The following is a 27,823-nucleotide window of genomic DNA, read 5'->3' as shown; positions in this document are numbered from 1 at the left end:
TCCACGAAGTCGTACGCGCGCCAGTAGTCCACGAAGTCGTAGGTCGCAGAGTTCACGTCGCGCGGGAAAAAAAGAGTTCACGCGGGAAGGAGGAGTCCTCGCGAGAAACTACCGCAGCGCGTGGAGAGGTCGCGCACGACAAGGAGTCCAAGAAACTCGGGATATCAAAATTGCCAAGCCATTGTGCTTATGCAAAAATGCCAAGTTTGGTCCATCAAATGCCAAGTTTGTCAAAATGCATAAGTCAAATGCATAACTGTTGGAGAGCAATTTTTAAGATTTTTGATAAATTTCTAGAATGCATAGTCCAATTGCATAACTGTTGGAGATGCTCTAACATGAAGGAAATAGCGTCCCAAAATATTGAGTGCAATGGGCCCGATGTGGATACGGCACCGATCCAATTTTACTGAATACGGCCCAGCCCAACAATAGCACCGCGCGGCCGCGCCCTTATCGCCCCTCTGTCCCCGACGCTCGCACGCCCTAGACCCCGCCCGACGCCAGCACCTCGCCCTCGCGCCGCCTCTACCGCACACGCGCGACGAGCCTCGCCCCCGCTCGCCGGCCGCCGGCAACGAGCCTCCTCCCCTGCTCGGCGGCCGTCGGCGACGAGCCCCTGCCCCCGCTCGCCGGCCACCAGGGACGATCTTGCGCCCCCGCGACGTCGATCCGGCGACCACCCGTGAGGTCATCCCGTTCCCCATTCTCGATCTACTCTGTTTCTGCAGTCCTTGACTTCTCGTTGCTTGATTTCGTTGTCCACCACTTCCCCTTCCCATTCTCGGTCTACTCTATTTCTGCAGTTACTCACTTCTCGTTGGTTGATTTCCTTTGTTCCCCACTTCCCCGTGCTGATTAGGGTTTTCCATGCTTGATTGCTTCTTTGCAATATATGGCGTCTCCAAATATGAGTAGTGCAGTGCAAGTCTCCAAATATGAGTAGTGCTAGTGCAAGCTGTGTCTTTTGGTTTGTATGATCTGCGGCTTGATGTGTGACGAGAATGAGACAAATGACGAAGAATAAACCTGATGCGAGCCTGAATTCCTTTTGTTAATTTCCTAAATTTGAGACTGCTATATTCGAGAATTTGAGACCTAGTGTTTCTTCTTCAAATATCTTACATGTCTATGTTCCCATATTTGCACAGGGTCATCACCACAATTTGAAATCTGTCTTCCATTCGAAACTCTATGATAACTGAGATTTTTGGAATTGTTGCAAAATAAACATTATAAGATATGCTCTTGGGTCTCTGATATGGTTTTCTTCCAATATTATGACATTAAATTCACTGAGATTGTAGATTCACTGAGATTGTAGTGTTAAATGTTACTTAATGGATTTGGAAACTCAATTCCTTTGTGTCAACCTTGTTACATTCATTGGCATATCAGGATGTGCTTGGATAAGACGTGTCTGGTTTTTTTTTTTTAATCTTTTATACATGTTAGGAATTGCATTTCAAGGATTTAATTTGTGCGTGGATTTCTTTTTGTACATGATAGAAATAGTGCTGCAGCTAGAGCATCATTTTTTACAGGATTGAAACATTGTTTTCAGTTTAGTTTTTAGTTCTTGAGGGCAGTAATTGCATGCAGCTTACCTAACCCAAAATGTACAATCAATCATTGCTTTGTCACTGCAAGCATCCTGGAATGCTTAAATGTTTCAGAAGCACGTATAAGCACAGCCAGCCAGCGGGCTGGTTTTAAACCATTGAAACCGTACAGCAACCCAACCCAACCCGAAGAGCAACACTCCACACAACACATGAAAACTGGACCAGCCCAGGCAAACTGTCTACCATCGGGCTGGGTTGGAAAACCGGCTTAAACTGCTTGAACCCGTGAGTGAACAGGCCTACATATCAGTAATTCAGTATACATCCAATACCTGTACGCGTACCCGAATCCGTGCTGCATAGATCCTATATGCCTATCAGCCACAGCAATATGACTTGTTAATATCCTTTTGAAATCATATATTATTGTTCTCATTGACATGACTGGCATCTCATCTGTCATCAGTGTCTCTAATACCAGATTGTGTAATTGCTCCTGTTAAGTGGTTTTCTTCACCACCATGGCTAATAGATACACAAAACTAGCATTTTTTATATTCAGCTGTCTGTATGGATATTTTTATTCATGGTTTTGTAGTTACTTCTGGCCTGTTTTGATCAAGTAAATCCTAATTATTTGGAATTTTGGATTCCAATTCCCCTTCCCAAACCGACTCATGGAAGTTGATATGCTTTTAAGATTGCAAGTATGGAAGATATTCTTTTGTATTATGTTAAAATGAACATCTTTGTATGCAGTGTTGGTGTTATTGGGACATTACTGCCTGTTTTTACTATAGCTAATCCATTGTAATTGAAGTAACTTGCAAGTTGCTCTCCTTTCTATAATTAAAATGTTATTTTGATGACCACTGTCAATTTTGAATTCTGTATGGTTACTGCTCCATCCTATTTGCCTGTACTTTTTTTTGTTATCAAGTATTTCCTAATGCTCACACTTTCATGGCTTACTGTTAGGATAACCTTATGATTTTCTGGTTTGCTAACTATGGATCAATTCTTTTTGCAGTTCCCTTGGTTAATGTTAGCTTATTGACAAAGATGGCTGATAATGGTAATGCCAAAGGCGGATCTGGTGCCTATACAATTAATCTCGAGAACTTCAGTAAGCGGCTGAAGGTATTCTATGACCATTGGAAGGAGCACAAGTCTGATCTTTGGAGTTCATCTGATGCTATTGCCATTGCTACCCCACCTCCTTCGGATGATCTTCGTTATTTGAAATCATCAGCCCTGGATATTTGGTTACTTGGATATGAATTTCCAGAAACGATAATTGTCTTCATGCACAAGCAAATACATGTTCTATGCAGTCAGAAGAAAGCAAATCTTATCGGGACCCTCAAGAAGGCTGCAAATGAGTCTGTTGGTGTTGACATTGTGTTGCATGTGAAAACCAAGAATGGTGATGGTGCTGACTTGATGGATCACATAGTGCAGGCTGCTCGTAATCAATCGAAATCAGACAAGCCAGTTGTTGGACACATCGCCAAAGAGGTACCTGAGGGTAAGCTTCTTGAAACATGGACAGAAAAGTTATCTGGGTCAGGCGTACGGCTTACAGATGTAACAAACGGCTTCTCTGAGCTCTTTGCTGTGAAGGACACCACAGAGGTGACATGTGTGAAGAAGGCTGCTTACTTAACTTCATCTGTTCTGAAAAATTTTGTGGTTCCAAAGTTGGAGAAGGTTATTGATGAGGAGAAGAAAGTCTCACACTCATCGTTGATGGATGACACAGAGAAGGCTATTCTTGATCCCCTGAAGGTCAAGGTGAAGTTGAAGCCTGACAATGTTGATATATGCTACCCTCCAGTATTTCAAAGTGGGGGTAAGTTTGATCTGAAGCCTGGTGCGTCTAGCAACGACGAGTACCTGTATTATGATTCAGCAAGTGTTATCATCTGTGCAATTGGTTCCAAATATAGTAGCTATTGTTCAAATGTTGCTCGGACATATCTTATTGATGCTACCCCTAAACAAAGTAAAGCATATGAGACCCTTTTGAAAGCTCATGAAGCTGCTGTTCAAGAAGTGAAACCAGGCAATCAGATGAGTGCGGTTTATCAAGCTGCAGTTGCAGTGATTGAGAAGGATGCCCCTGAACTACTTCCTAATCTAACAAAGTCAGCTGGAACTGGAATAGGCCTTGAATTCCGAGAATCTGGCTTAAATCTGAATGCCAAGAATGATCGTAAGATAAAGCAGGGAATGGTTTTTAATGTCTCCCTTGGTTTGCATAACGTCCAGGCAGAAACCACCAGTGAGAAGACAAAGCAGTTTTCACTGTTATTAGCTGATACAGTTTTAGTTAATGAAAGAGGACACGACATCTTAACAGCACCTTGCTCCAAGGCAGTCAAAGATGTTGCTTATTCGTTCAATGAAGATGATGAAGATGTTGCTGAGGTGAAGATGGAGTCGAAGACCATAGATGTCATGCCAACCAAGGCAACTCTCAGGTCAGACAACCAGGAAATGTCGAAGGAAGAGCTCCGGAGACAGCACCAGGCTGAACTTGCTCGTCAAAAGAATGAAGAGACTGCTAGAAGGCTTGCTGGGGTTGGTTCTGGATCTGGTGATGGACGTGGTCCTGCAAGGGCTTCAAATGAGCTTGTTGCATACAAGAATGTTAATGATGTACCATTTGTGAGAGATTTGGTGATCCAAGTAGATCAGAAAAATGAAGCTGTCCTCTTACCTATTTATGGCAGCATGGTTCCTTTCCATGTTTCTACTGTCAAGAGTGTGACCAGCCACCAGGACAACCGCACCTGCACTATCCGCATCTTCTTCAATGTGCCTGGAATGCCATTCTCAAATGATAGCAAACTAAATTCTCAAGGCGCTATCTATCTCAAAGAAATTACATTCCGCTCAAAAGATCCACGGCATAGCAGTGAAGTTGTTCAGCAGATCAAAACGTTGAGGAGGCAAGTTGCTTCAAGGGAGTCAGAGAGAGCTGAAAGGGCAACTCTTGTTACCCAGGAGAAACTTCAGATAGGAAACAACAGAATGAAGATGATGAGACTTTCTGATGTGTGGATACGACCTGCATTCGGTGGTCGTGGGAGGAAGCTCACTGGAAATCTTGAGGCTCATTTCAATGGTTTCAGATATTCTACTTCAAGGTCTGATGAGCGCGTGGACATCATGTTTGGAAATATAAAGCATGCGTTTTTCCAGCCTGCAGAGAAAGAAATGATTACTCTCCTTCATTTCCATCTGCACAACCATATCATGGTTGGAAACAAAAAGACAAAGGATGTCCAGTTCTATGTTGAAGTGATGGATGTTGTCCAGACTCTTGGTGGCAGTAGAAGATCGGCACTTGATCCTGATGAGATTGAAGAAGAGCAGCGTGAGAGGGATAGGAAGAACAGAATTAACATGGATTTCCAGAACTTTGTGAACAAGGTTAATGACCACTGGTCGCAACCACAGTTCAAGGGGCTTGACCTGGAGTTTGATGTCCCCCTTAGGGAGCTTGGGTTTTATGGTGTCCCATATAAAGCTTCTGCTTTCATCATTCCAACTTCTACTTGTTTGGTTGAGCTGATTGAGAACCCCTTCCTGGTGGTGAGCCTGAGTGAGATAGAGATTGTTAACCTGGAGAGGGTGGGCTTTGGAACGAAGAACTTTGACATGGCTATTGTGTTCAAGGACTTCAAGAAGGATGTTCTCCGCATTGATTCCATCCCTTCAGCATCGCTCGACGCGATAAAGGAGTGGCTGGACACAACTGACCTCAAGTACTACGAGAGCAGGCTGAATCTGAACTGGCGTCCTATCCTGAAAACTATAATCGATGATCCTCAGAAGTTCATTGACGATGGCGGCTGGGAGTTCCTTAACATGGAAGCGAGTGACTCAGAGACTGAGGACACAGAGGAGTCAGACCAAGGCTATGTGCCTTCTGATGCTGAGCCTGAGTCCGAGTCAGAAGATGATGACTCTGACAGCGAGTCCTTGGTGGAATCTGATGATGATGATGAAGAGTCAGACGAGGACTCAGAGGAGGAGAAGGGCAAGACCTGGGAGGAGCTGGAGCGCGAGGCAAGCAATGCGGACCGTGAGCACGGTGCAGAGTCGGACAGTGAGGAAGAGAGGAGGCGCCGCAAGGCGAAGACCTTCAGCAAGTCACGTGCACCTGAACGCAGCAGCTTCAAGGGAGCGCCGCCCTCCAAGAAGCCAAAGTTTAGGTGAATCAGCAAGTCGCGTGTGCCAAAGCGCAGCAGCTTCAAGGGAGCGCCACCTCCAAGAAGGCAGTTCAGGTTAATGGGGTACCTGCTGGTTGCTGTGGCGCCGTAGCTTCTTCCTGAACCTCCCCGTCCCCGGAATAGACATGTCTGTAGGAGTGTCGTTTGTTATCTCTAGTTTATTTTGGTATTATCTGCAGTAGCTTAGTCCATTTAGGTGAAATGTGACAGCTGAACTTTGTGGATGAACTGAGCGAGTGAATTTGCATCATTGGGGAAAGGAATTAAGTTGGTTGATTCGTTAATATGCTCAGTGATGTAATATTTTCCTAGTTACTAGTTGGACGTACAGGCTGTATAATATTTATTTATGCTTGCTGTTGATCATTGGTACTTGTAAACCGTATATGGAAACATAGAGGATGTTTCTTGCATGTGGAAGCATTGTGATAGGATGAGTTCCTGCTCTTTTTTTTGGTTGCATCTGGTTATGTCTTTGCTTTTCCGTTTTTGATGCATGCATCGATGCATCCTGTATACTATAGCATTAACTGCATCGATCTGTTTGCCTATGAAGTTTAGCGTCCAGTTCAGTTTGGTTTCTGCAATTCTACTCTACCTGTATTTCATTTGCATTCTGACATTATTCTTGGATGGAGCTGATGTAATTTACGACTCAGCAAGTGAGCTTCCATATTCAGTCTTATTTCTCAAATGTGAATGATCATTTTGTGTCCCATCCATTCACCGACTACCTACCAATTTCCATTCGTATTGTCATTGTTTTGGCTTACTGACGTACCATTGCGTCTATTTGGCAAGATTTTGATGATCTGTCTGCGACGGTGATCTTTCTTCTCGAAAATTCTTCTGGCATAACCACATGCCACAACCGTAGGTTCGAAGTGTTTGAACTGCTGGATGGTTTCTGGTTCGGTACAGGGAAATATTCAGCTTGTTGAAATTGCGCTTGACAAGGAAAAACATAAATGACCCTGAGGCGAGTACTTCCTGGATCTGAAAATCTGCAAGCGTACGAGAAGATTGGCTTATGTTTCATGGGTAAGTGTTTTACAGGATACGACGAAAAGCGCAGAGATTTGGAATACCAGTGGGCGTTCCAAGGGGAAAGCCTTCTTTTTTTCTCGATCAGGCTCATACAGGCCCGCGTTTTATTAAGAGGAAAGGGTGGCATCGACAATTGCGACAGCACTTTTGATATGCTATGAAATTGACTAGATTTTGAAACCTTTATTTAAAACAGGAAGTATTGAAATGCCTTTGTATTTGGGGTTAACCTCCAGTGGAATCCATATTGAGGTTGTTCACAATAACTTAATAATTGATTGCTTAATGGCACTACCACTCTAATCACCATTAGGACTGTTTCTAGTTTATTTACTTCATGGACTTTACTATAGCATGCATGCGTAGGATTTGGACTCCCTGTGCGTAGGGATGAAAACGGTCAAGATATTTGCACACCTCTCTAGCACAACAAATTGAGTCGAAAAAAAACTCAATATCTATCTTCACTGACTCTAGTACCCTCGCCCCGCCATAGCGAGCTAGGGTTTCATCGGAGCTCCCCTACCTCGCCCGTGGAGCCACCTTCTTCCCCTCCTACTCTCCCGGCCGCCGCCAGCTCCCCTAAACCGCCCATCAACCACTCCCACCGCTTGGCCTACCTACCTCCCCTCGACCGGCTATTCTATACCTTGTCGGAGTTAGAGAAGCTAAAGGGGAGCTTGCCAGAACCCTAGCTCGCCGGAGTTGGAGTTGGAGGAGGAGGAGGAGGCGGCCTACTTGGCGCGGATGCACTGCCCTTGCTGCCGGATCCGACATATCGACATATCTGTTGTCGGTACCGCGGGATCCACCAAGGCCAGCGTGGGCGCAGGAATGCAGTGGGGCGCGTGGTGGACGCCGCTGAGAGGAGCTCATCAGTCACCGCTGCCGTCGCGCGCGCACGAGAGAGAGAGAGAGAGAGAGAGAGAGAGAGAGAGAGAGAGAGAGAGAGAGAGAGAGAGAGAGAGAGAGAGAGAGAGAGAGAGAGAGAGAGGAGAGGGAGAGGGAGATAGAGAGAGAGAGAGCAGGTGAGAAGATAAGGTCGGGGGGTGGTGGTGTTCTGCGTAGTATTTTTGTTACTTCGTTTTTTCAGAAAACTCTCCTACTTTATTTATGGCATGTTATTTATATATGTTCTTGACTTACAGCTACATATTCAAAAACTAGTAATTTAACCAAAAATTCTTGTACTTTTGTTAGTTTTAGGTCTAAGGCATGGAAACCTTTGCAAATTTCGAACTTAAGTAATTTATTAGGAAGCATATGATCATCTGAATGTTAATTGCCTTCTTATCATTTCTCCCAAAATGTTTTGTTTCACTAAATCTTATGTTTGAATCTTGGAAAAAATAATCAAATTCAAGAAGGGGGAACCGATCGACAAACCTTGAGTCTTGGACCCAGTTGAAATGCTTATTTATTACTTATACAAGAGTTTTTCTCAAATACACAAGAGCATTCCGTATCATTATATTAAGAAGAGAGAAAGTCAAATAAAATACAAGAGTGGTCGTTTCCGACCCGACCGAACACAAAGTACCTGGTTGATGGTGTGTCTGAAAGAGCATCTAGGCATCCGGATGCTATGGCTTCTGTCTTCCATGCATTGAACTCAATTACTGAACAGCTTTCAAGCATTCTTTTGTGGAAACAAAAACCCGGCTAATTAAATTGGAGCATTCATTTTGAAGACCATATGGTAATGAATATAATGAAAGATCATGAACTAGCCAGCAAACAAAAGTAAAGACGAAGGAAATGATCAGTTTTGAAGGACCATTACTTCATTATATTTTTCATGTGTAGAGGTTTTAGAATTTAATTTTATATATACTACTACCTCCGGTTCATTTTAACTGGCGTGTTCTGGTTTTTTATTTTGGCCACAATAGGAGGCGTATTAGAGTCTCGAGGGTGCATTTATTTACTCAACTGGCTAGCATGGCAATTAAACTACTCAGAAGTAAAGCCTTGCATGCATGCATGGTCATGCATCAAAGCAGAGCAGCCACTAGTTTCATGGGCGATGCATTGGTTCAGGGGCACAAACGTTTAATCGTGAGGCTGAGTTAATATAAGTGCGTCGTTTGGTAAATTTTCTTGGTATCTAGTAGAATCAAGCTCCTCACGCCAGTTAAAACGGACGGAAGAGAGTACTAAAGATAGACACATCCCCACGCACACTATTTTCTCCATTGTCGCATGCCACGCACACTATTTTCTCCATTGTCGCGTGCCAACGTATCTAGCAACGATCTAGTACCATTCCTGAATAAACTAATTTCTAAAGTTAAACTTTTTAGTTAAACTTTTTCGAACTTATACAAAAGAGTACTAAAATTTAGGATACCAAATTAATATCATTAATACAATATAAAATATATTTTCATAATTTATCCATTGGTGTTATAAATAACGTTTTTTTATAAATTTGATTAAATTTGAAAAAAAAATGATTTATTCAGGGATGCAAGGAGTGTGTGGTTGAGTGTCTACATCTGTACTATGCTTTGTAAAAAAAAATCCCATATGTAGAAGTACTGCCAAATACAGAGTTTGTTAAAGTAATACAGTATAAGATTGGTAAGTCTTTCTAGCTTGGATGAGAAAGAAAACATGCATGTAAGGATGACCAGCTGCATCTTATTCTTATAGGCTATGCAGCCAAGCAATGTCCAGGCCTGTCATGCATGAAAAATCTTATTTACAGAAGAGAGAACTCATACTAAACCAACACCATGCTAAAGAAAAAAAAAACTAAACCAACACTAAAACTATAACAAAATGGGGGGGGGGGGGGGGGAACAAACAAAAACGAAAGAAACTCGGCAGAATGATGGCTAATTAAATTACGAGGAGCATGTTGGTTCCGCTCTCTTAGCTAAAAACACGGTCGGTGCATGCGTGCGTGATCATGGCGTGGTCCGCGTCGGCGGTGGGTTTGGCTCCGACGGTGGCTTGGGCTCCGACGGTGGCTTTGGCTCCGACGGCTCCGACTTCATCTTGCTGATGAACCCGATGGCGATCTGGAGCATCTTGGCGAACTCGGTGAGGCTCTGCGCGACGATGACGCGCACGTCGCCGTTGAGCTCCCTGCAGCTGATGGTGCAGGACGAGACGTCGGTGGCGGCGCGCAGCGCGAGCGTCTTGGCCACCTGCCTGTCGCCCGCGTGCAGCGCGGCCTTGGCGCCGTGGAGCTTCTGCATGGCGCTTTTCATGGTGACGCTGCAGTTGCCCATGCATTTGTGGAAGTCCGGCACGCTGGTGTTGAACCCCGGGAGCTTGCCCTCGAAGATGGACACCAAGATGGTGCCGGCCTCCGTGGCCGCCTCCAGCGCCACGGACACCAGCGCCTTGACGTCCACCTGCCCCGGGGCGCCGGCGATCTTGGCCGCGCCCTTGTTGGGCGCCGCGGACGCGATGACCGTCTGCACGTCCAGCAGCCGCTTGCCCAGCTCGCCCACGCACAGCTCCGGGTACGGGCCCGTCATGCAGGTGGCCACGATCGGGCTGTCGCCGGGGGTGATCCGCGCGGCGTCGGCGCCGCGGAGGGAGAGGGAGACGACGACGCAGAGGGACAGGACTGCTGCTACCAGGGACGACGTCGTCGTCGTCGTCGTGCGCACCGACGCCATCGTCTTCGATCGGTCGTCGATCTGATCTAGCTCTCTCCTTCTTAATTCGCTGGTCGTCCTTTTTAGTTCCAGATCTCCGAGAGATCCTGCCTGCTTTATCTCTATCTAATTTCCAGTAGTTGATGAACGAGTGAAGAAGCAGTGAGTGGGGAACGACGATGTGTTCGATCGATCTGTGGAGCACATCATCTGATCGCACGCACGTAGATATATATATATATATATACACACGTTGACGGATGCTGCAGGGAGTGGTGGTTCTTGGTGTTCGTCATCGGTGTGGCCGGGAGGTTTTTCCGATGATGCGTACGTGGTGCATGGGGTCTGCAGGCGCGACATGATGCATGATCGATCGAGAGGCTGGGAGAGAGCTGAGGCATCGGATCGAGATCGAGCTCTACAAGAACCTCTGACTGAAGGTTTTCCGACAAAAACACTGACCGCTTCCTGTGTTACTCTGTTGTGAAGACCTCGTTTTTCGCGGCAGCATGTCCCGAGGGCTACTGCTGGCCTGCTAAGAGCAAGTATTATAGCAGTCTCTAAGCCGGCTAAATGTTGAGGTGGAGGAAAGAGAAGAAGATAGAGTAAAAGCGTACAGCCGGCTCAGACAAAAAACCAAAAAAGTTGGTGAGACAGACAAATGGGTTATGTATTAATAGTGATGTACTAACTATTATATAAGTTGACTATAAGAAAGCTGTAAAAAAAACTTTACCACCAGCAGTGGCTATATTATTAGCCTTGCTCTAAGGAAGGCGCCGCCAGCTGCTGCTGAGAAGCCAACGGCCAACGCTGCATCACTGAAGCCAGTATCAGAATTGAGTAATTGAGTTATCTTGTTCTTCTCTTTTGCCACCAATTCAATTGAAAAAAAAATTCAATAGGAACTAGGGTATGTTTAGATCCTTCTAGCTAACTAGCTGCTAAAAATAACTCGAGGAGAGTGTATATAATACATTCAACTGCAAAAACTTGCAGGACGGGATGGTGCTCTAAATGAGTATACAGGGTTCTTCTTTAGTACGTACTTGCTCCGTCCCTGAAAGCTGCAATTTCTAGAGTTGTCCTAAGTTAAACTTTTACAACTTTGACCAAATTTATAGAAAAAATATTAAGATTTATAGTACTAAATTAATACCATTAAATTTATTATAGAATATATTTTCGTAAGATAGATATTGATACTCTTTTCCTTGTATTACAGCACAGAACGTCAGAACTTGATGAGGAAAAATACAAGGATTGCGGTGGGCAATAACACAAGGCTAGCCTAGCCTCTTGTATATATTTATATTCAGACCAAGTTACCGATTACATTTGGTTAGCTTCTGATTTACAGAAACGAGATGTGCTAATAATAAGGAGACCCGGCGACAATGGCGGTGCTGCACTGTTGTCAGACGATCAACAGTAGCATCTATCTCCGACGACGCTAAACAACTGATCGAATATATATACCTTGTACTCTGTCTCGATCTGTCATCAACAAACCAATGAACTGGACCTCATCATATCCATCGATGGACGGAGCGATCAGCGTCGTCGCATCCCCTGCGTGGGCGGCGGGTACATGGCGGCGTTGAAGTCCCAGCCATGGACGGGGTCGAGGCCGCGCGCCGTGAGCTCCCTGTACTGCTGGCAGAGCGCGCAGGGCTCGCAGCAGAGGTGGACGAGGCAGTCGGCGCATGGCGCCTCGGGGAGGCCGAACTGCGCGCGCATCATGGCGCGGTAGGTGCAGGAGTAGACCCAGGTGCACTGCGACGCCGTGAGGCAGGCGATGACCGCGTACAGTGCCCCGCTCGTCCCGCACGACGTCGCGCCGCGGTCCACCATCTCCGCGATCCGCCCGAACGTGATGCACGGGCACCAGTACGTCAGGCAGCCTGCGTGCGTGCGTGCGTGCGTGCTGCTGAGCTTACAGATCGAGCTGATGATGAGCATCCAGGGTACGGTGGGTGTGTTAGCTAGGCTTACAGATGTGGCAGTCGTCCAAGCAGTCGAAGAGGCCCGACGACCATTGCTGCCTGAGAGCTCCGGCGACGGGGAAGCCGACCACTGGCGCCGCCGCCATCCCGGCCGGCGCGCAGGGCTTAGCTGGATACATCTCCAATAAACCAGCTGGTACGGTTCTGGTTCTGGTTGCGCTCGCGCTTAGCCTCGCCGGGAACCAATAGTGACGTACGGAATGAGCGAGCCTACAAGCTGCGGCGGCCACCGGTGAGCCTGCGGCGGCGGGTGGATCGTCGGCGTAATCCCTCGCGCGCGCCGACCTATCCCAGCCAAGGAGCGGCGGCTGGTTTGGATGGCCGGCGACCTGGCACGACAGCAGCAGCGCAGGTGATTGGAGCCGGAGACTACTCTCGTCTGCCTGCAAGTAAATATACGTCACGGGATCATCGTCCAAGGATTGATGGTTGCTGGTCTTCGTCGCGGCGGCCAGCCGGCGTACGTGTGGTCGCGAGGTTTTCTCGGCGATGGTCGCGCGCGCGACATTCCCTCGCTTGTTCCTCTTCCCGGCCGGAGCAAAACAGCTTTATTTTCCCCTCTAGCAATCTGGTGATACTTTTTTTTTACCCTTTATTTTATCAGCCCCCCCCCCCCCCCCCTCCCCACTTGGGCGCCATTTGGTTCGTAATCTCCGTTAGGCCTTGTTTAGTTCCCCAAAAGTAATTTTTCAGATTCTCCGTCGCATCGAATCTTTAGACGTATGCATGAAGTATTAAATATAGATAAAAATAAAAATTAATTGCACAGTTTGGTCGAAATTGACGAGACGAATCTTTTGAGCCTAGTTAGTCCATAATTGAACAATATTTGTCAAATACAAACGAAAGTGCTACTATTCCTATTTTGCAAAATTTTTTGGAAGTAAACAAGGCCTTAATCAAAGTGTTGTCTTCCAATTTTTCTTAGTAGTGGGCTATGATTCGTGAAATAACTTTAATCTGACCGACGAAGGAACACTTGCTTGCTACAAAGCACAAAATAAACAGTGCTTATTATTACCGCACCCTCAGGTTGGGTCAGAGTTGTCAGTTGTGTGGTGACGCTCAGACGCTAGGCATTAGTCAAAAGTTTGGTTGGAAGAGGTGTTAGGCCAGTCTCAGCAGCAACGTGTGTCGATGACAAAAGAAACAAGGATTAATTATACGAGAATGAGAACTACTAGAAAAGAACGATACAAAGGTCGTTGTATGAATAGTTAAAAATGGTATCGTCAAAGTTGATAGCTGGCATCAGACGTTACTTCTACATATTAAAATGTACTTATCCATTGCTTAGAAGAGATTAGGAACCAAATGGCCTTGAACGTCGGGTATGTCTGTCCAATAAACAGTGACATCATCATAGATTATGTATTCATTTGATGTATTACGAGTGTTTTGACTTGTCAAGTAGGCTTAATACTAGTATCAGCAGCAGCTGTGTTGTCGTAATTAATGCACTGGCTCCCGTTGAAAACCATCCATGTTGCCACCAGCTCTGACTTAGCAGAAATAATATTTTTCATATCAATTCTGAAAAATCAGCTGCAGAATGTTATTTGGTTCTCTTCATGTTACTGTATTTATGAGGCACCGGATTATGAACTGTGTAAGAACTGTGTTTTTTTTCATGGTGAAAGTTTTCATGCGCCTAAATACTCTGGCATTCCTCTTATTCCACAATTCCCACACAACAAGCAGGATTCGAGAGCGAATTCCTTTCTTTTAGGGATCCCAGAGGTTTCCATCGGTGATATCCACTATTCAAGCACAGTGTCAGGAGATCAAGCGTTTGCGCGTACTTGCGGCCAAGTACTCCATTTCGCAACCATCAACCAAATGCGTCTTGAGCACCTGCAAGCCACCAGGAGGTGGTGCTCTGCTTCCGTGGTGCAGTGTACTTTCATAATATCATCATGCTTATTAGAAATATAACATTCACCAAATAAGGAAAAAAAGGAATCATCATTTTTTTCCGCTGTACTGTACAGAAAAGAGGAAAAATACGAGAATCCCTGCCAAGTCAAGGAATTTTAGGTAGACAAGTTTCAGTGGAAGTAAAGCAACCTAATAAATGAGCTGCTCAGTTCACAAACAGTGATCAAGTGAATATATAGAGATATTTAGACACGACAAGATCGAGAGAATACAGATGATGTATGTACCATAACTAGAACGATCGATGTATCTTCTGATTTACAGGGTCAGGGAGACACGACAGGCACGAGAAGTGCTAATTAAAAGAGACCCGGCTACAATAATGGTGCTGTGTTGTCGGACGACCAACAGTAGTAAGTAGCACCTCCGATCACCTGACGCTCAACAACTGAAATTATATATAAATCTTGTATGTACTCTCTTCTGTCAACAGTCGACAAACCCCGATGGGTGGATGGATCAGCGTCCCATCCCCTGCACGGCCGGCGCGGACATGGCGACGCCGGCGGCGGCCCTCTGGGCGTTGAATTCCCAGCCGAGGACGGGCTCGTAGCCGCGCGCCTTGAGCTCCCTGTACTCCTGGCAGAGCGCGCATGGCAGGCAGCAGAGGTGGACGAGGAAGTCGGCGCAGGGCGCTTCGGGGAGGCCGTGCTGCGCGCGCATCCTGCCGCGGTACGTGCAGGAGTAGGCCCACGTGCACCACGTCCCCGACAGGTACTCGATGAGCGCGAACAGCGCCCCGCTCGTCCCGCACGACGTCGTGCCGTGGTCCACGATCTCCGCCGTCCGACCGAACGTGATGCACGGGCACCAAAACGTCAGGCAGCCTGCATCGATGCATCAGCAGAGCATGACCAGAGCACGACATGACGACGGCGAGCTTACAGCTTAGCTACCTCTAGGCTCTAGCTACCAAGCACAAGAACAAGATCGAGGAGTGCTTACAGGTGTCGAAGTCGTCGAAGCAGTCGAAGAGGCCCGATGACCACTCCCTCGACGCTCCGGCGCCGGGGAATAGGCCGGCCACCGGCGCCACCACCACCCCGCCGGGCGCCGCCTCGTAGGGCGCAGCATCAGGATACATCTCCAATGCAATAACCAGCTGGCCTGGTTGCGCTTGAGTTAGCCTCGCCGGGAATGGGCGAGGAGCCTGGGCCGGCCGGCAAGCTCGAGCGGCGGCCTAATCCAATCCAATAATGGCGGCTCGCGCGCGCGCGCCGATCGAGTACTGGCCGGTTTCGCTGGCCGGCGACTTGGCACGGCAGCGGCAGCGCAGGGTGAACGGATCGGAGGCAACCGGAGACTCTCGTCGACCTGCACGTAAATATACGTCTCCGGATGGTCTAAGGATGGATCGAGTGGTTGCTGGTGTTCGTCGATCGCCGCGGCCGGCCGGCTTGTGGTCGCGAGGTTTTCCCGGCGATGATCGCGCGCGCGACATGCCCTCGTGTTTCTATTTTTTTCCATCGGCAGGAGAGCTGGACGCCTGGACACCGACGAGTACATTACAACGACACGTTCTCTCCGTTTTCTGCTCTGCACGTGTAGTGTTCCTCTTCCCAGCATTATATATATATATATATATATATAAAAATCGTGAATTGCTCTATTGGTGTAATTTTGAGAACTGTTGGCGCAAACATATCTTCACTTTGTGGCACCGTTATATCAACCGTCAGTGCAAATAATATTTACCGCAGCCTCAGGTTGGGTCAGAGTGGTGTCATTGTGTGGTTACTGGTTAGAGGCTTGGCAGTTGGCATTACAAAAGTGTGGTAAGGAAGCAACGTGTGGATTGCAAAAAAGAAACGAGGACTATATGAGATTTGGAAGAAACGGTACAAAAGCCGTGTATGAATAGTGAAAATGGAATCGTCAAAATTGATAGCTGGCGTCAAACGTTACTCATACCTTTTAAATGTACTACTTATTCATTGCTTAGACGAGATTATTGGGAACCTAATGACTTTGAACTTCGGCTATGTCCATCCAATAAGCAGTGACATCGTCGTGGATTATTGTGTGTACGGGTATTTTGACTTGTCATAATGCAATTGCTTCCGTAGAAAATCATCAATGTTGCAACTAGCTCTCTGACTTAGCAAAGATAATATTTCTTTTACCAAGTCTACAAATTAGCTGCAGTAGAATGTTATTTATTGGTTGTCTTCATGTTATGCGTGAGGCACTGCGCATTATATGAGTCATGCAAGGAACTAGCTAGACTGATGAGTCAGTGCTTGGAGGAGCCGTGTGTGATTTTTTTTACAAGGGAGCTCTGTGCAGGTTGATGATTCTATCAATCAACCCCTATGTATCAAGCCAAGGGTAAATACAACATATATATATGTATCATTCAAGCAAATGTGTACAGCATATCTTTTAAGATAATAGAGAAAATATGCAGCCTCATCCACGCAGAGGTACATACAACCACCCCAACTCACTGCAAAAGAACATGAACTTTTTTTTTTAATTATTTTCTATAATAATTTGAAAACCTCTATGCCAAACTTAAATTAAAAATATTAGCCGTTCTGGATACGCCAAACACTGTGGAGCAATAATTAAAAATAGTAGCACTGGTAAGTGCAGAAAAGGACATTAAAATGATAGTAGTGATATCATCAGAGACTGTGTGTTTAATAATCGATAATACATTTTATGATTTGCCGTACAGAGGATGATTAGATTATTGACGATTCTTCAAGACTATACTAGTATGTCACTGTCTCCAGTTCTCCACACCATGTGCTGTTGTATATAGTAATCAGTTCCCGTTGACATGCAGTTATCCATGCATGCTGCCACCAGCAGAGTTGAATGTCGTTGAATCCCGTTTAATTGGAGAATGCAAATAGTTAGTTTGGAAATCAGTTATGACCCGCAAAAGAATGTTGCGTCTCTCTGCAAAGGATATGAAGCTGAAACCTATATTTCCATTTTCTATACCTTGTTTAGATGGTAAAAATTTAGGGTTTAGCTATTGTAGCATTTTTGTTTGTATTTGATAATAATCATTGTCCAATCATTATATTAACTAATTAGACTCAAGAGATTCGTGTTGCAAATTACATAGAAATATATAATTAGTTATTTTTTATTTATATTTAATGTTCTATATATGCGTCCAAAGATACAATGTGACTGAGAATCTTGAAAAATTTTGGCAAATTTTTATGAACTAAAACAGGACCTTAATCGAAATGGACAAAAGAGATCGATACAGGAAAAGTCAAAGGTACGGCCCGATCCTGGTCTGAAAGAAAGAAACATTCTTTGTTGTACCAATTAATCCTGACATTGCCATATCACAATCCACGTCGTCACCATAAAAAAAAACAGAAGAGGACATATCTCCCTTTTTTAAAAAATTTTATTCGAAACCATGCATATGATGCATGCACGCACCCAAGAAATACAGTAAAGATCAAATTTACAGTCCGTACTGATGGAGTAGAAATCTACATGCACATTTCCTCATGTCTGAAAGAACACATGCATGCTTTGCAGTCCTGACATCACCACATCGATCACAATCCACGCACGTCACCACAAACAAAGAACAAGTGCAGTTGCCCACGTAATTAAATTTTACCATGCATCCAATCCATGCATGGAGCGGCGGCGGTGCCGGCCGGCCGGGCATTGAAGTGGTAGCTCAGCGCCCCATCCCTTGCGCTGCCGGCGGGTGCATGGCGGCGGCGCCCTGCTGGTCCCAGCCGAGGACGGGGTCGTAGCCGCGGGCCTTGAGCTCCTTGTACTGCTGGCAGAGCGCGCACGGCTCGCAGCAGAAGTGGACGCAGCAGTCGCAGCAGGGGGTGTCCGGGAGGCCGAACTGGGCGCGCATCTTGGCGCGGTACGTGCAGGAGTAGATCCACTGGCACCCCGTGAAGTAGGCCAGCAGCGTGTAGAGCGCCCCCGCCGTGCCGCACGACGTCGCGCCGCGGTCCACGATCTCCGCCATGCGACCGAACGTGATGCACGGGCACCAGCACGTCAGGCAGCCTGGATGTCATGTCAAGGAACGAACGAATTACGAACAACGGTTAGCCGCTGCTGTGCGCGCGATATGAATGCATGCATATGCGGTTGATGATGATGATGATGATGATGATGCTTACAGAGGCCGCAGTCGTCGAAGCAGTCGAAGAGGCCGGAGGACCACTGGGATGCGGCGGCGGCAGGGCCGCCGACGGGGATGCCGGTCACCGGCGCCGCCCCGGCCTGCTCGCTAGGCTTGGACGGATACATGTCGTCGACGTCGAGCTGGCCGGCTTTCTCCGATCGCTGCGCTCGCACTCGCACGATTGACAGTGCTATCGATCGACTCCTCGGTTTCTTGGCTAATCTACTAGCGCTGTAGCTGTCTTCGCTCGCTGCGGTTGCGTTTGGGTTCGCCTGCTCGCCGCCGTTCGTTGCCGGGAATGAATGAGCAAGACGGCCGGGGGCGGTGCTGTTTATATACTGGTAGTACGAGCTGCCGAGCTGCTGGATCGTGCCGGCAAGTGGCGCGCCGCTGGTCCAATCCCAATCCGCGTCGCGACTTGGCCTACCGGCCCCACCAACCGTACCAGCAGTCTCGTTGACCGGCCCTCCTAGACCTCGGCTTTGTTAAAAAAAAAACTTTTTAACAATTCATCTGCGCGTAACATAACAACCGTACCAGCAGTCTCGTTGACCGGCCCTCCTACATCTTTCTGCAAGAATTCCTCGTTTTCTTTGGACGTGATCAATTCATCTGCGCGTAACATAACATGCCGTGTTCGTTTTCCCCCCCTCGGTTGCGTTGGTTCGTTGCTCGTGCACGTAGTTGCGTCTCAGTGCCCAAGTCAATGTCGCCTCTGAGGATAATTTTTAGTATTTCCTTTTTATAATAAGTTCCAGGTCAAGATATGTAATGTACTCGTATTTTCCCAAGCGTTGGAGAGAAGATGTGCTTATGCACATGGGATCTTCTCATCTGAGAAAAAAAAAAGTAGTCATACAACGGTGGTTAGGGTATTATTTAGGAAAATATTAGGTACAAACCACCCTCTCGGTATTAATCATAATTTTTTTTCTATAAAACCTATTTAAAGGATTTTAAAAATATAAAATGATACACATTCATAGTTCATTTATAGATATACGTTGTAAGAAAAGATGGAAGGCCAACTTATTGTGTAAAAGTCCATACAGAAATGACAAATTTCAAGTACAAGTGTACTAAAAGATAAAAATTCTGGGAATTTGTTTTCTAGTGCAAATGCACTTGAAATTTGTCGCTTCCTTATGAGTTTTACTAGATTGATTTTGTTTCTCAACTTTTGCTACAACGTACATCTATGGATAAACTATGGATGTCCATGGTTTCATAATTTTTGATAACCTCTAAATATGATTTTTTTTAAGGGTTTTCATGCATGCACGGAGAGAGCGGTTTGCACCCAATATTTTTTCACATTTTTTGTTTTGGGCACAAATTGAACCTTAATAATCTCAACGACTTTATCATCAGGTTAAAATCAATTATTGTGCAAAGACTTGTTCAGAGTTTAACATGTGCGCCTCTTGCGTCGCCTCCATCTTCCTAGCTTAGCTCAGCTGGTGGGTCCATCCCTTTCCTTTCTTGCTTGTGCGCCAACTTGCGCCTTGTTTAGTTCCGAAAAAATTTCGAATTTCGGTACTGTAGCACTTTCGTTTGTTTGTGGCAAATATTATCCAATCATAGACTAATTAGTCTTAAAAGATTCATCTCGTGATTTACAGACAAACTGTGTAATTAGTTTTTGTTTTCATCTATATCTAATACTTCATGTATGTGCCCCAAGATTCGATGTGACGGGAAATCTTGAAAAGTTTTTGGATTTCATGGTGAACTAAACAAGGCTATTCCCTATGTATTTTGCCAGCTTGCCCAAGTCAATATCAGTCAATGACTCTAAATATTTTTTTCTCTTTTTTTCTTTAAAAGCCGTATTCTTTATTTTCAGGACCAAAGACACACACGTATTGTATTATTATCTGCCTTTTTTCCAATGCAAGCGAGCCTTGTTTAGTTCCAAAAAATTTTGCAAAACAGGTACTGTAGCACTTTCGTTTGTTTGTGACAAATATTGTCCAATCATAGATTAACTAGGCTCAAAAGATCCATCTCATCAATTCCGACCAAACTATACAATTAGTTTTTATTTTCGTCTATATTTAATACTCCATGCATACGTCTAAAGATTCGATGTGACGGGAAATCTGAAAAATTTTGCAAAATTTTTTAGGAACTAAACAAGGCCTAGAAAGTACAAGATGTGAACCTTCAACGCTATTGTAGCTACATGCTCGAGCCTCGAATTCATGCATCGAACCATAGGCTTGCAGCTTATCAGTTGACACAATGCGATTTGAGCTGTATAGTAATCACAAGAAAAGCTAGGTAGTTTTAGTTAATGCCATGTTCGCTCAAATTTATTAGCACAACTTTTCAATCATAAAAAACAATGTTTTTCTCTCATTAGAAATCAGCTAATCAACAGCCTTTTTCAGGGGGGCTTTAATTAAGAATGGATCAAGGACACATATTCTTGAAAGGCTCTGCGAGATGCTACTTTGTCAGTTTATCACTTCCAGCTTCTTCAATCCTCTGCTAATCAGGATTGGTCCATAATTGTTATCAGATCGGGTGCATTTAGATCACAAGGCTAAAAATTAACCCACCTTATGAAAATAGGTTAAACATTAATCATTATGGGCTAATGAATTTTAACCACTGTCCTCATTAGCTCTTTTTAGCTCAAAATTAGACCACATTTAGGCTTTCTAGTTGGTATCCTAAAATAGATGCTAACACTAGCCCCCTTATCCAAACACCCCTTATGCCAAGTTTGTAGGGGAAAAAATGCATCAACATATACATCACCACGTTGATTTTATCAAATTCACCATGAACTAATATCCAGGCTGCCCAACTTATTAGGGTGTAGATGCAAGGTCCAATTAGGGAGTAAGTTCACTATCTAATATTAAGGTTTTATTGGATCCCATGGTCTACTAAACTTTAGATCACATTTAGCAAATTTGTGTGATCTAATAAATGTTTTTTTGAGGTTGACTAAACTTTAGGTAACACTTTAAATCACCTGTTAGAGTCTCAAAAGTTAAAACTTAATAGCTGAACTTTGGACCATATGGGATCTAAATGTAGCCTAAGTATATGACAGGAATAAGTTGTTCATGTGCGCACACAATAATCTTTTGTTCTTTATTTTCTTTCCGCTCACACAGCAGGGAGATTGGCACTTCAGCAGCACTTCGTTTGATTTGAGATCCACTTATTAAGAACTGACATTCTATTTATTTGAAACCATGGACGTAGGAAAAAAACGATATTTTATACCTTCTAATACTAAAAGGAGAATATTTTCCTCTTCATTTATGTTCGTCAGCCCATCCCAATGCACCTCACTGTATTCTGTCTCACTCTTACAATTCAGGCCTTATTTAGATCCATTTTTTTTTGGATTTTGGTATTGTAGAACTTTCGTTTGTATTTAGTAATTATTGTCCAAACATGGACTAAGTAAGCTCAAAAGATTCGTCTCGTAAATTATAGATAATTGTTCAATTAGTTATTTTTTTATCTATATTTAATGTTCCATGCATGTGTCACAAGATTCGATATGATAGGGAAGAATCTTGAAAAGTTTTTGAATTTTGGATGAAACTAAACAAGGCCTCACACGTTTCTAAATCAAAGCCGGTATATAAACCAATTCCAACACAAGACCATGTTTCAAACAACGGGAGTCTATCCATGGTATGGAGTCGTATTAGAACTAACAAAGCCGACGGTCGACATTGCATAAATTTTCGAGCCATAAGTCGTCTAGTTAACCAAGAACTCACGAAGTTGATACGATCATTTCATAAATTTTCGAGCCATAAGTCATCTACTTGATCAAGAACTAACAAAGATGATACAATCGTTGCATAAATTTTTCGAGCCATAAGTCATGTAGTTGACCATACAATGACTCGCACGTTACATTGCATGTTTATATAACACAGGAGCATGTTTGCTAGTAAACCAAACACACATATATTTAGCTTATGAACTTCCATGCATGGTACTCGGTGCTAAGAAGTACCGAGTAAGAAGAAAGGGAAAAAGAAAAAGAAAAACAGATTCAAGGAAAAATATTTTCGCCGGATATATTGAGTGGACCAAAAAAAAATAAACGTACAGCCCAGCCCGTACAAATCTTGAAACACACATAGGCATTCTTTGTGTACCAGTCATGAATACACGTCATCATATCATACAATACACGTACGTACGCGATGATATTGACTGAGACGTACGACAGAGTTTTTTTTTTTACCGATGGAGCTGGGCCGGGCGCGGATCGTCGCGCGATGAGGCAGCTGGCTGGCTTTTAGCGGCCCATCCCCTGCGCTGCCGGCGGGTACATGCCGGCAGCGGCGTTGGCCGCCGCCTTCTGGGCGTTGACGTCCCAGCCGAGGTCGGGGTGGAAGCCGCGGGCCTTGAGCTCCCTGTACTGCTGGCAGAGCGCGCAGGGCTCGCAGCAGAAGTGGACGCAGCAGTCGCAGCAGCCGACGTCGGGGAGGCCGAGCTGCGCGCGCATCTTGGAGCGGTACGTGCAGGAGTAGATCCACTGGCACCCCGTGAAGCAGGCCAGCACCGTGTAGATGGCGCCCGCGGCGCCGCACGACGTCGCGCCGCGGTCCACGATCTCCGCGATCCGACCGAACGTGATGCACGGGCACCAGCACGTCAGGCAGCCTGTTGCATTGCATGCATGCAAACGACGGTTCTTATTAGCAACTCGCGGGGTGGGAGTGGGATGCAGGAGGAGGATCTATCGGAGAAGAGAAGACAGAAGCTAGCTGCTGCTACTACTAGTATAGCTTACAGAGGCCGCAGTCGTCGAAGCAGGCGCAGAGGCCGGAGGACCACTCGGTGGCCGCGACGGGGCCGGGGCTGGAGATGGGGACGCCGGTCACCGGCGGCGCCATCCCGACCACAGGCGCGCTGGCTGCGGCGGCGGTGGGCTTGGCCGGATACATTCTGACAATGGCACAGAGGAGCAGAGCAGGCTGTCGTTGTGGTACGTGCCTTGGGTTTCTTGGTGTCGATCGTACGTACGCGTTCTCTCGCCTTGCCGGGAACGAGCGAGCTCTCGGCGGGTGCTCTTACATAGGCGGGGCTGGGATGGCTGCTGGGGTCCAATCCCAAGGCGTGTCGCGAGTCGCCGACGACTCGCGACCTGGCCACGCCGGTTGACCGACTCGGCAGCACCGAGCGCGGGTCTTGTCTTGGCTCTCCTCCACTCTCTCCACGCGCGTTCCATGCATGTCCATGTCTGCCGTGCCCAATAGGCCAAGAGCGCCAAGAGACTACTTCCACATCATGCATGCACCCAGTCGGCACGGCAGGGGAAGAAGGCTCATGCATGCATGTGCTCGGCGGTTAGGCCACAACCACCACTTGTCACTTGTCGCTTGTTCAACAGTCGCTAGTTGTCTCTTCCATGTTATGTTTTAAGTGTGCCCGGCCGGGTCAGTCAATGGCACTACTCTGGAGATATATTATTTTTCTCTACTTTTTATTCATATATAACCAAAGGTACACGTTATTGAATGATCTATTTTATTCTTAACCAAAAGACGCACACATTGTGATAGTCCCTTTTCCAATAATGCAAGCTAGACGATGGCAAATAATCAAGGCACAAGTTGCTCATATTAATGAGTTTTGACGATTCTGAGATTCTTCCTAAGAAAAGGACGTATTTATCACCCTCGTAAAAGGACAAGATGTTAGCATACCGTAGCTTCCTGCTAGCTAGACCTCATACAACCATAGACTTGCTGTTGCAGCTAATTAGTGGACACAGTGCAATTTGAGTTATACTAATACATCCCCACTTAATTAGGTGGTTTTAGTTAAGTACGTGTGGTAATATATATTCTCACGTTAACATCTTTATTATCGTTAAAAAAGAATAAGTTACTCAATGTAAAGAGAGGTTAACATAAGTTTAGTTATATATTATAAAACAGAAATATCTCATTATAAAAAAATTGGATTAAGTCCACTTTTTGCCCTTCAACTCTTGCCATGGTCTAATTTTAACCCTCAACTCTGAAACCGTCTAGATTAGGCCCCTCCATTTACAAAACCATCCATGTTTAAACCCTGGGACGGTTGTAGGCTATTTTAGGGTGACATGGTCATGGTTTTGACTGCCACCGTGGCATTGACCGCCATGCTGGCAGGACGCTCTGTAAAATAATGGCTATATATACAAGAACAATCGTTGCATATATACAAGAACAATCGTTGGCATTGCCAAATGGATATCCTTGCCAAAGCTTCCACCACAAATAACCTCAACAAAAACATCAGGAGCTCCTGGATGGGTAATACACGAAGACATCTCGTGACAAACCTTGTCATCTACTAAGGTTCTGAGCTCAGTGCGTAAATCTTTTCTAGGGATCAACCAATGCAAAAGAACTGTATCTGTTGGATTGAAGTGGTCGTTAAGATGTCCCATTACTTCAGGCAAGGATATCTTGTCACGGTCAATGAATGAGACCCTCTTTGTTCCACCAAGATACTGCATCTTCTTCCCATCATTGAAAAAATCACCGCTAAAATGAAATCGAACAGCAAGAAAATCCAAAGAGTCCATTGCTACAACATAACACAGAATCTCAGGCATACAGAACCTGAGTTCATCTATCAAATTAGGGAAAAAATTGGAGAAGGAATCATACCATCACTTGCGAGCGGGGCAGTCTGCGACGGGTGGCCGTAGGTCAGATCGGCGGCGGGCGGCGGAGGGGCGGACGGGACTGTGCCGGGCGGAGCCGCGCGAAGCGGGCGGGGTCGGGCGGAGACGTGCGGAGCAGGAGGGGTCGGTCGGAGCCGCGCCAGGAGGCGGGGTCGGGCGACTGGCGTGCTAGGGTTGCAAAAAAACAGAGCGAGGCTGAAAGCGAGGACGGGGTCGAGAGCAGGCCGGTTGCTTTCGCCACTCCAGCGTCCTGCCAGCATGGCGGTTAATGCCATGGTGGCAGTCAAAATCATGTCCACGTCACTCTAAAACAGCCTACAACCGTCCCGGGATTTAAACATGGATGATTTTATAAAATTGAGGGACCTAATCTAGACGGTTTTAGAGTTGAGGGTTAAAATTAGACCATAGCAAGTGTTGAGGGGGCCAAAATAGACTTAATTCTAAAAAAAAATAGATTTTAGGTGAACAGACCTAGGATAAGCCTGACACCACGACCACCAGTGGCTACAACATGCGGGGCCGTCCGACAAGTCCATGCCGCCATCCCATGGACCCATCCCATTGCGACCGCCCACGTGGCGCGCCCATCCTGATCCTGTTTGTTCTTTGATCCTGATCCTGATCCACGTACTGCTGCTTCTGCGCCTCTGGCCCTCTCTGGTCTCTGCGTACGCACGGCCGGGACCACCGTATCCTGCGACCCACTGCACTGCATTCCGACGTGCAGCCCACACAAGGCCCAACCATACCCGTGGTCTTATGAGGTGACCTAGTCGGCCAAGGCCCAGAGATGCTGCCATTGTTTTATTTATTTTCACAGGTGGGGATATCACCACATACAAGTGATTCTAAAAAAAAAAGAGTAGTATAATCTCAAAAAGGGTAGCACATACAAATGGTGATACACTAGTAGTACATACAATTTTCTCAAAGAAAAAACTAATAGTATATACAATAAATAAAATGAGAAAATGTAGACCATGATGTTTTTTATTAGTATAATTCTATATAATCATTTGCTACACATTGAACTGCTAGTAGATGAACATCAAGCACTACGTACATCTGAGTACAAATACTGTAGTAAAAAATTCCCAAACAATCTAATCAAATTACAATGACAAGACACATATAAAAAGGTACCAGCAACAAGGATATACATACTACAACAAATTCAATACGATGTGGATGTGTATGGCGCGCGCGGGGATGAATAATCAATGGATGAATCACCGTACTGCTTCAATTGATGAATCTTGGCGCCGGCGAGTCACCGGCGGTGGCGCGCTTGATGAGCGCGTTGGCGACGCGCATGACGGCGGCGAAGTCCTTGTTCTTGGCTAGCAGGGTGGTCTTGATGGGCGTGTTGGGGGCGTGCTTGCAGGACTCGTCGCAGGACCAGGTGTCCTCCTCCGCCGTGTCGAGGAACTCCTTGACGTCGCGGAGCTTGTCGTCGTCGAGGCCGCCCTCGGAGTCGTCCAGGTGGTCCAGCGCCTCCTCGATGTCCTCGGCGCACTCGTTCAGGCACTGCCACATCAGGTTGTCCTTGACCACGTTCAGCTCGTCCCGCGCGTAGTCGCCCACCGCGCCGCCAGCGGTCGCCGCCGCGCGGATCGCCGCCGACGCCAGGTCCCGCTGGGTCGAGGCCCCCTTGATGCTGTGGTCGTCCTGGAGCGCGCGCAGGCACACGTCCGGGTGCGGCGTCGCGGCGCACGACGCCTTCAGGTCCACGCCGGCGGCGCGCACGCCGAGGGACACTGACAGGAACAGCGCGATGACCACGGCCAGGAGGGAGCCGCAGTACCAGCTAATGGCCGACCTCGCCTCCATCGCCGCCGTACGTAGTATGCTCGATGGATCGGATCGGAGACGGAGACGGACGCTTGCGTCTCGAAATAGCTAGTAGTAGCTAGCTAGAATGCACGGCTGGCGTGAGGGCACACGTATATATGCGCGGCGGTTCAGCCTCCGACAAGGCCGCGCCACCGTCTCGTGCGCACCTGCGGCCGGGAGCGCTTTGCGAGCCAATACTGCATGTGGTGACAAGGAAAGGAATGCATCGCCCGGCCGCTCCATGGCTCCATGCACGGACACACGGCCGGCGTACGTATGTGTGGCCGGCCGAAGTGTAAATTACTAATTTTGCTGCCACGTGATCGAAGAACGTCCGACGCGTCTTCCCTGCGCACCTGATCATCCTAGCGAGCACGTGCTGCGAGAGCCCCGAACATTGGACGTCGGATATATTTTTTTCCCGCCACGTGGCAGCTATCGAGGGGAGGGGTAGCTGGTTTTTGCAGCTGCTCTGCGCCTCTGCCTCTCACAAAATCACTGTACAAACAGCCGAAAATGAGACCGTGAATGAAGCGGTATCTTCTAGAGAGTTTGCGCTGGATATCCAAAACTAAACCCACACCTAGAATTTATTGCCCTGATCCTCGCATGAAATTAAGGTATACTTTTTTAGATTAAAATTCAAACGCAGTCTTCAAACTTAATAGAGGTGTCATCAGTCATCCCAGTCCTTCAACTCATAACGATGTCGTCAAGTCCAACGGGTGCCGGCCTACTCCCACGTTAATATGGATCGGGCTCAACATGTTAGACCAATCT

General features: G+C 46.3%; 7 protein-coding genes across 7 annotated transcripts; 1 reads left to right on the top strand and 6 right to left on the bottom strand.

The window, feature by feature from the left end:
- LOC8080203 (FACT complex subunit SPT16) lies at positions 507 to 6,248 on the top strand. Its single transcript, XM_002466110.2, has 2 exons — positions 507 to 690; positions 2,596 to 6,248. The coding sequence occupies exon 2, from the start codon at positions 2,628 to 2,630 to the stop codon at positions 5,790 to 5,792; it is 3,165 nt and encodes a 1,054-aa protein (XP_002466155.1). The 5' UTR covers positions 507 to 690; positions 2,596 to 2,627; the 3' UTR covers positions 5,793 to 6,248.
- Positions 9,471 to 10,696, bottom strand: LOC8079676. The gene has a single exon (XM_002463534.2). It carries the CDS (start codon positions 10,486 to 10,488, stop codon positions 9,766 to 9,768), a length of 723 nt encoding a protein of 240 aa, XP_002463579.2. The 5' UTR covers positions 10,489 to 10,696; the 3' UTR covers positions 9,471 to 9,765.
- On the bottom strand, positions 11,650 to 12,856 carry LOC8079675 (cell number regulator 10). Its single transcript, XM_002463533.2, has 2 exons — positions 12,463 to 12,856; positions 11,650 to 12,371 (listed from the first exon to the last, which is right to left on the bottom strand). The coding sequence occupies exons 1-2, from the start codon at positions 12,590 to 12,592 to the stop codon at positions 12,022 to 12,024; spliced, it is 480 nt and encodes a 159-aa protein (XP_002463578.2). The 5' UTR covers positions 12,593 to 12,856; the 3' UTR covers positions 11,650 to 12,021.
- Positions 14,561 to 15,832, bottom strand: LOC8079674 (cell number regulator 3). Its single transcript, XM_002463532.2, has 2 exons — positions 15,357 to 15,832; positions 14,561 to 15,238 (listed from the first exon to the last, which is right to left on the bottom strand). The coding sequence occupies exons 1-2, from the start codon at positions 15,493 to 15,495 to the stop codon at positions 14,871 to 14,873; spliced, it is 507 nt and encodes a 168-aa protein (XP_002463577.1). The 5' UTR covers positions 15,496 to 15,832; the 3' UTR covers positions 14,561 to 14,870.
- LOC8079673 (cell number regulator 10) lies at positions 17,667 to 18,854 on the bottom strand. The gene is made up of 2 exons (XM_002463531.2): positions 18,536 to 18,854; positions 17,667 to 18,419 (listed from the first exon to the last, which is right to left on the bottom strand). The coding sequence occupies exons 1-2, from the start codon at positions 18,663 to 18,665 to the stop codon at positions 18,073 to 18,075; spliced, it is 477 nt and encodes a 158-aa protein (XP_002463576.1). The 5' UTR covers positions 18,666 to 18,854; the 3' UTR covers positions 17,667 to 18,072.
- On the bottom strand, positions 22,362 to 23,620 carry LOC8079672 (cell number regulator 7). The gene is made up of 2 exons (XM_002463530.2): positions 23,321 to 23,620; positions 22,362 to 23,190 (listed from the first exon to the last, which is right to left on the bottom strand). The coding sequence occupies exons 1-2, from the start codon at positions 23,472 to 23,474 to the stop codon at positions 22,823 to 22,825; spliced, it is 522 nt and encodes a 173-aa protein (XP_002463575.1). The 5' UTR covers positions 23,475 to 23,620; the 3' UTR covers positions 22,362 to 22,822.
- LOC8080202 lies at positions 26,175 to 27,244 on the bottom strand. The gene has a single exon (XM_002463528.2). The coding sequence runs from the start codon at positions 27,038 to 27,040 to the stop codon at positions 26,453 to 26,455; it is 588 nt and encodes a 195-aa protein (XP_002463573.1). The 5' UTR covers positions 27,041 to 27,244; the 3' UTR covers positions 26,175 to 26,452.

The sequence above is a fragment of the Sorghum bicolor genome, chromosome 1 (assembly GCF_000003195.3).
Source record: "Sorghum bicolor cultivar BTx623 chromosome 1, Sorghum_bicolor_NCBIv3, whole genome shotgun sequence".
In the NCBI taxonomy this organism is placed as follows: domain Eukaryota; kingdom Viridiplantae; phylum Streptophyta; class Magnoliopsida; order Poales; family Poaceae; genus Sorghum; species Sorghum bicolor.
The sequence above is the reverse complement of the archived record's forward strand: the minus strand, read 5'-3'. Positions and strand labels throughout refer to the sequence as shown.

Bases quoted from the DNA above. Each gene is read 5' to 3' on its own strand.
- LOC8080203 (XM_002466110.2), top strand. From the start codon at position 2,628: ATGGCTGATAATGGTAATGCCAAAGGCGGATCTGGTGCCTATACAATT.
- LOC8079676 (XM_002463534.2), bottom strand. From the start codon at position 10,488: ATGGCGTCGGTGCGCACGACGACGACGACGACGTCGTCCCTGGTAGCA.
- LOC8079675 (XM_002463533.2), bottom strand. From the start codon at position 12,592: ATGTATCCAGCTAAGCCCTGCGCGCCGGCCGGGATGGCGGCGGCGCCA. The intron at 12,372-12,462 runs GTAAGCCTAGCT...GCACGCACGCAG, and splicing joins CTTGGACGACTGCCACATCT to GCTGCCTGACGTACTGGTGC.
- LOC8079674 (XM_002463532.2), bottom strand. From the start codon at position 15,495: ATGTATCCTGATGCTGCGCCCTACGAGGCGGCGCCCGGCGGGGTGGTG. The intron at 15,239-15,356 runs GTAAGCACTCCT...GCATCGATGCAG, and splicing joins CTTCGACGACTTCGACACCT to GCTGCCTGACGTTTTGGTGC.
- LOC8079673 (XM_002463531.2), bottom strand. From the start codon at position 18,665: ATGTATCCGTCCAAGCCTAGCGAGCAGGCCGGGGCGGCGCCGGTGACC. The intron at 18,420-18,535 runs GTAAGCATCATC...CATGACATCCAG, and splicing joins CTTCGACGACTGCGGCCTCT to GCTGCCTGACGTGCTGGTGC.
- LOC8079672 (XM_002463530.2), bottom strand. From the start codon at position 23,474: ATGTATCCGGCCAAGCCCACCGCCGCCGCAGCCAGCGCGCCTGTGGTC. The intron at 23,191-23,320 runs GTAAGCTATACT...GCAATGCAACAG, and splicing joins CTTCGACGACTGCGGCCTCT to GCTGCCTGACGTGCTGGTGC.
- LOC8080202 (XM_002463528.2), bottom strand. From the start codon at position 27,040: ATGGAGGCGAGGTCGGCCATTAGCTGGTACTGCGGCTCCCTCCTGGCC.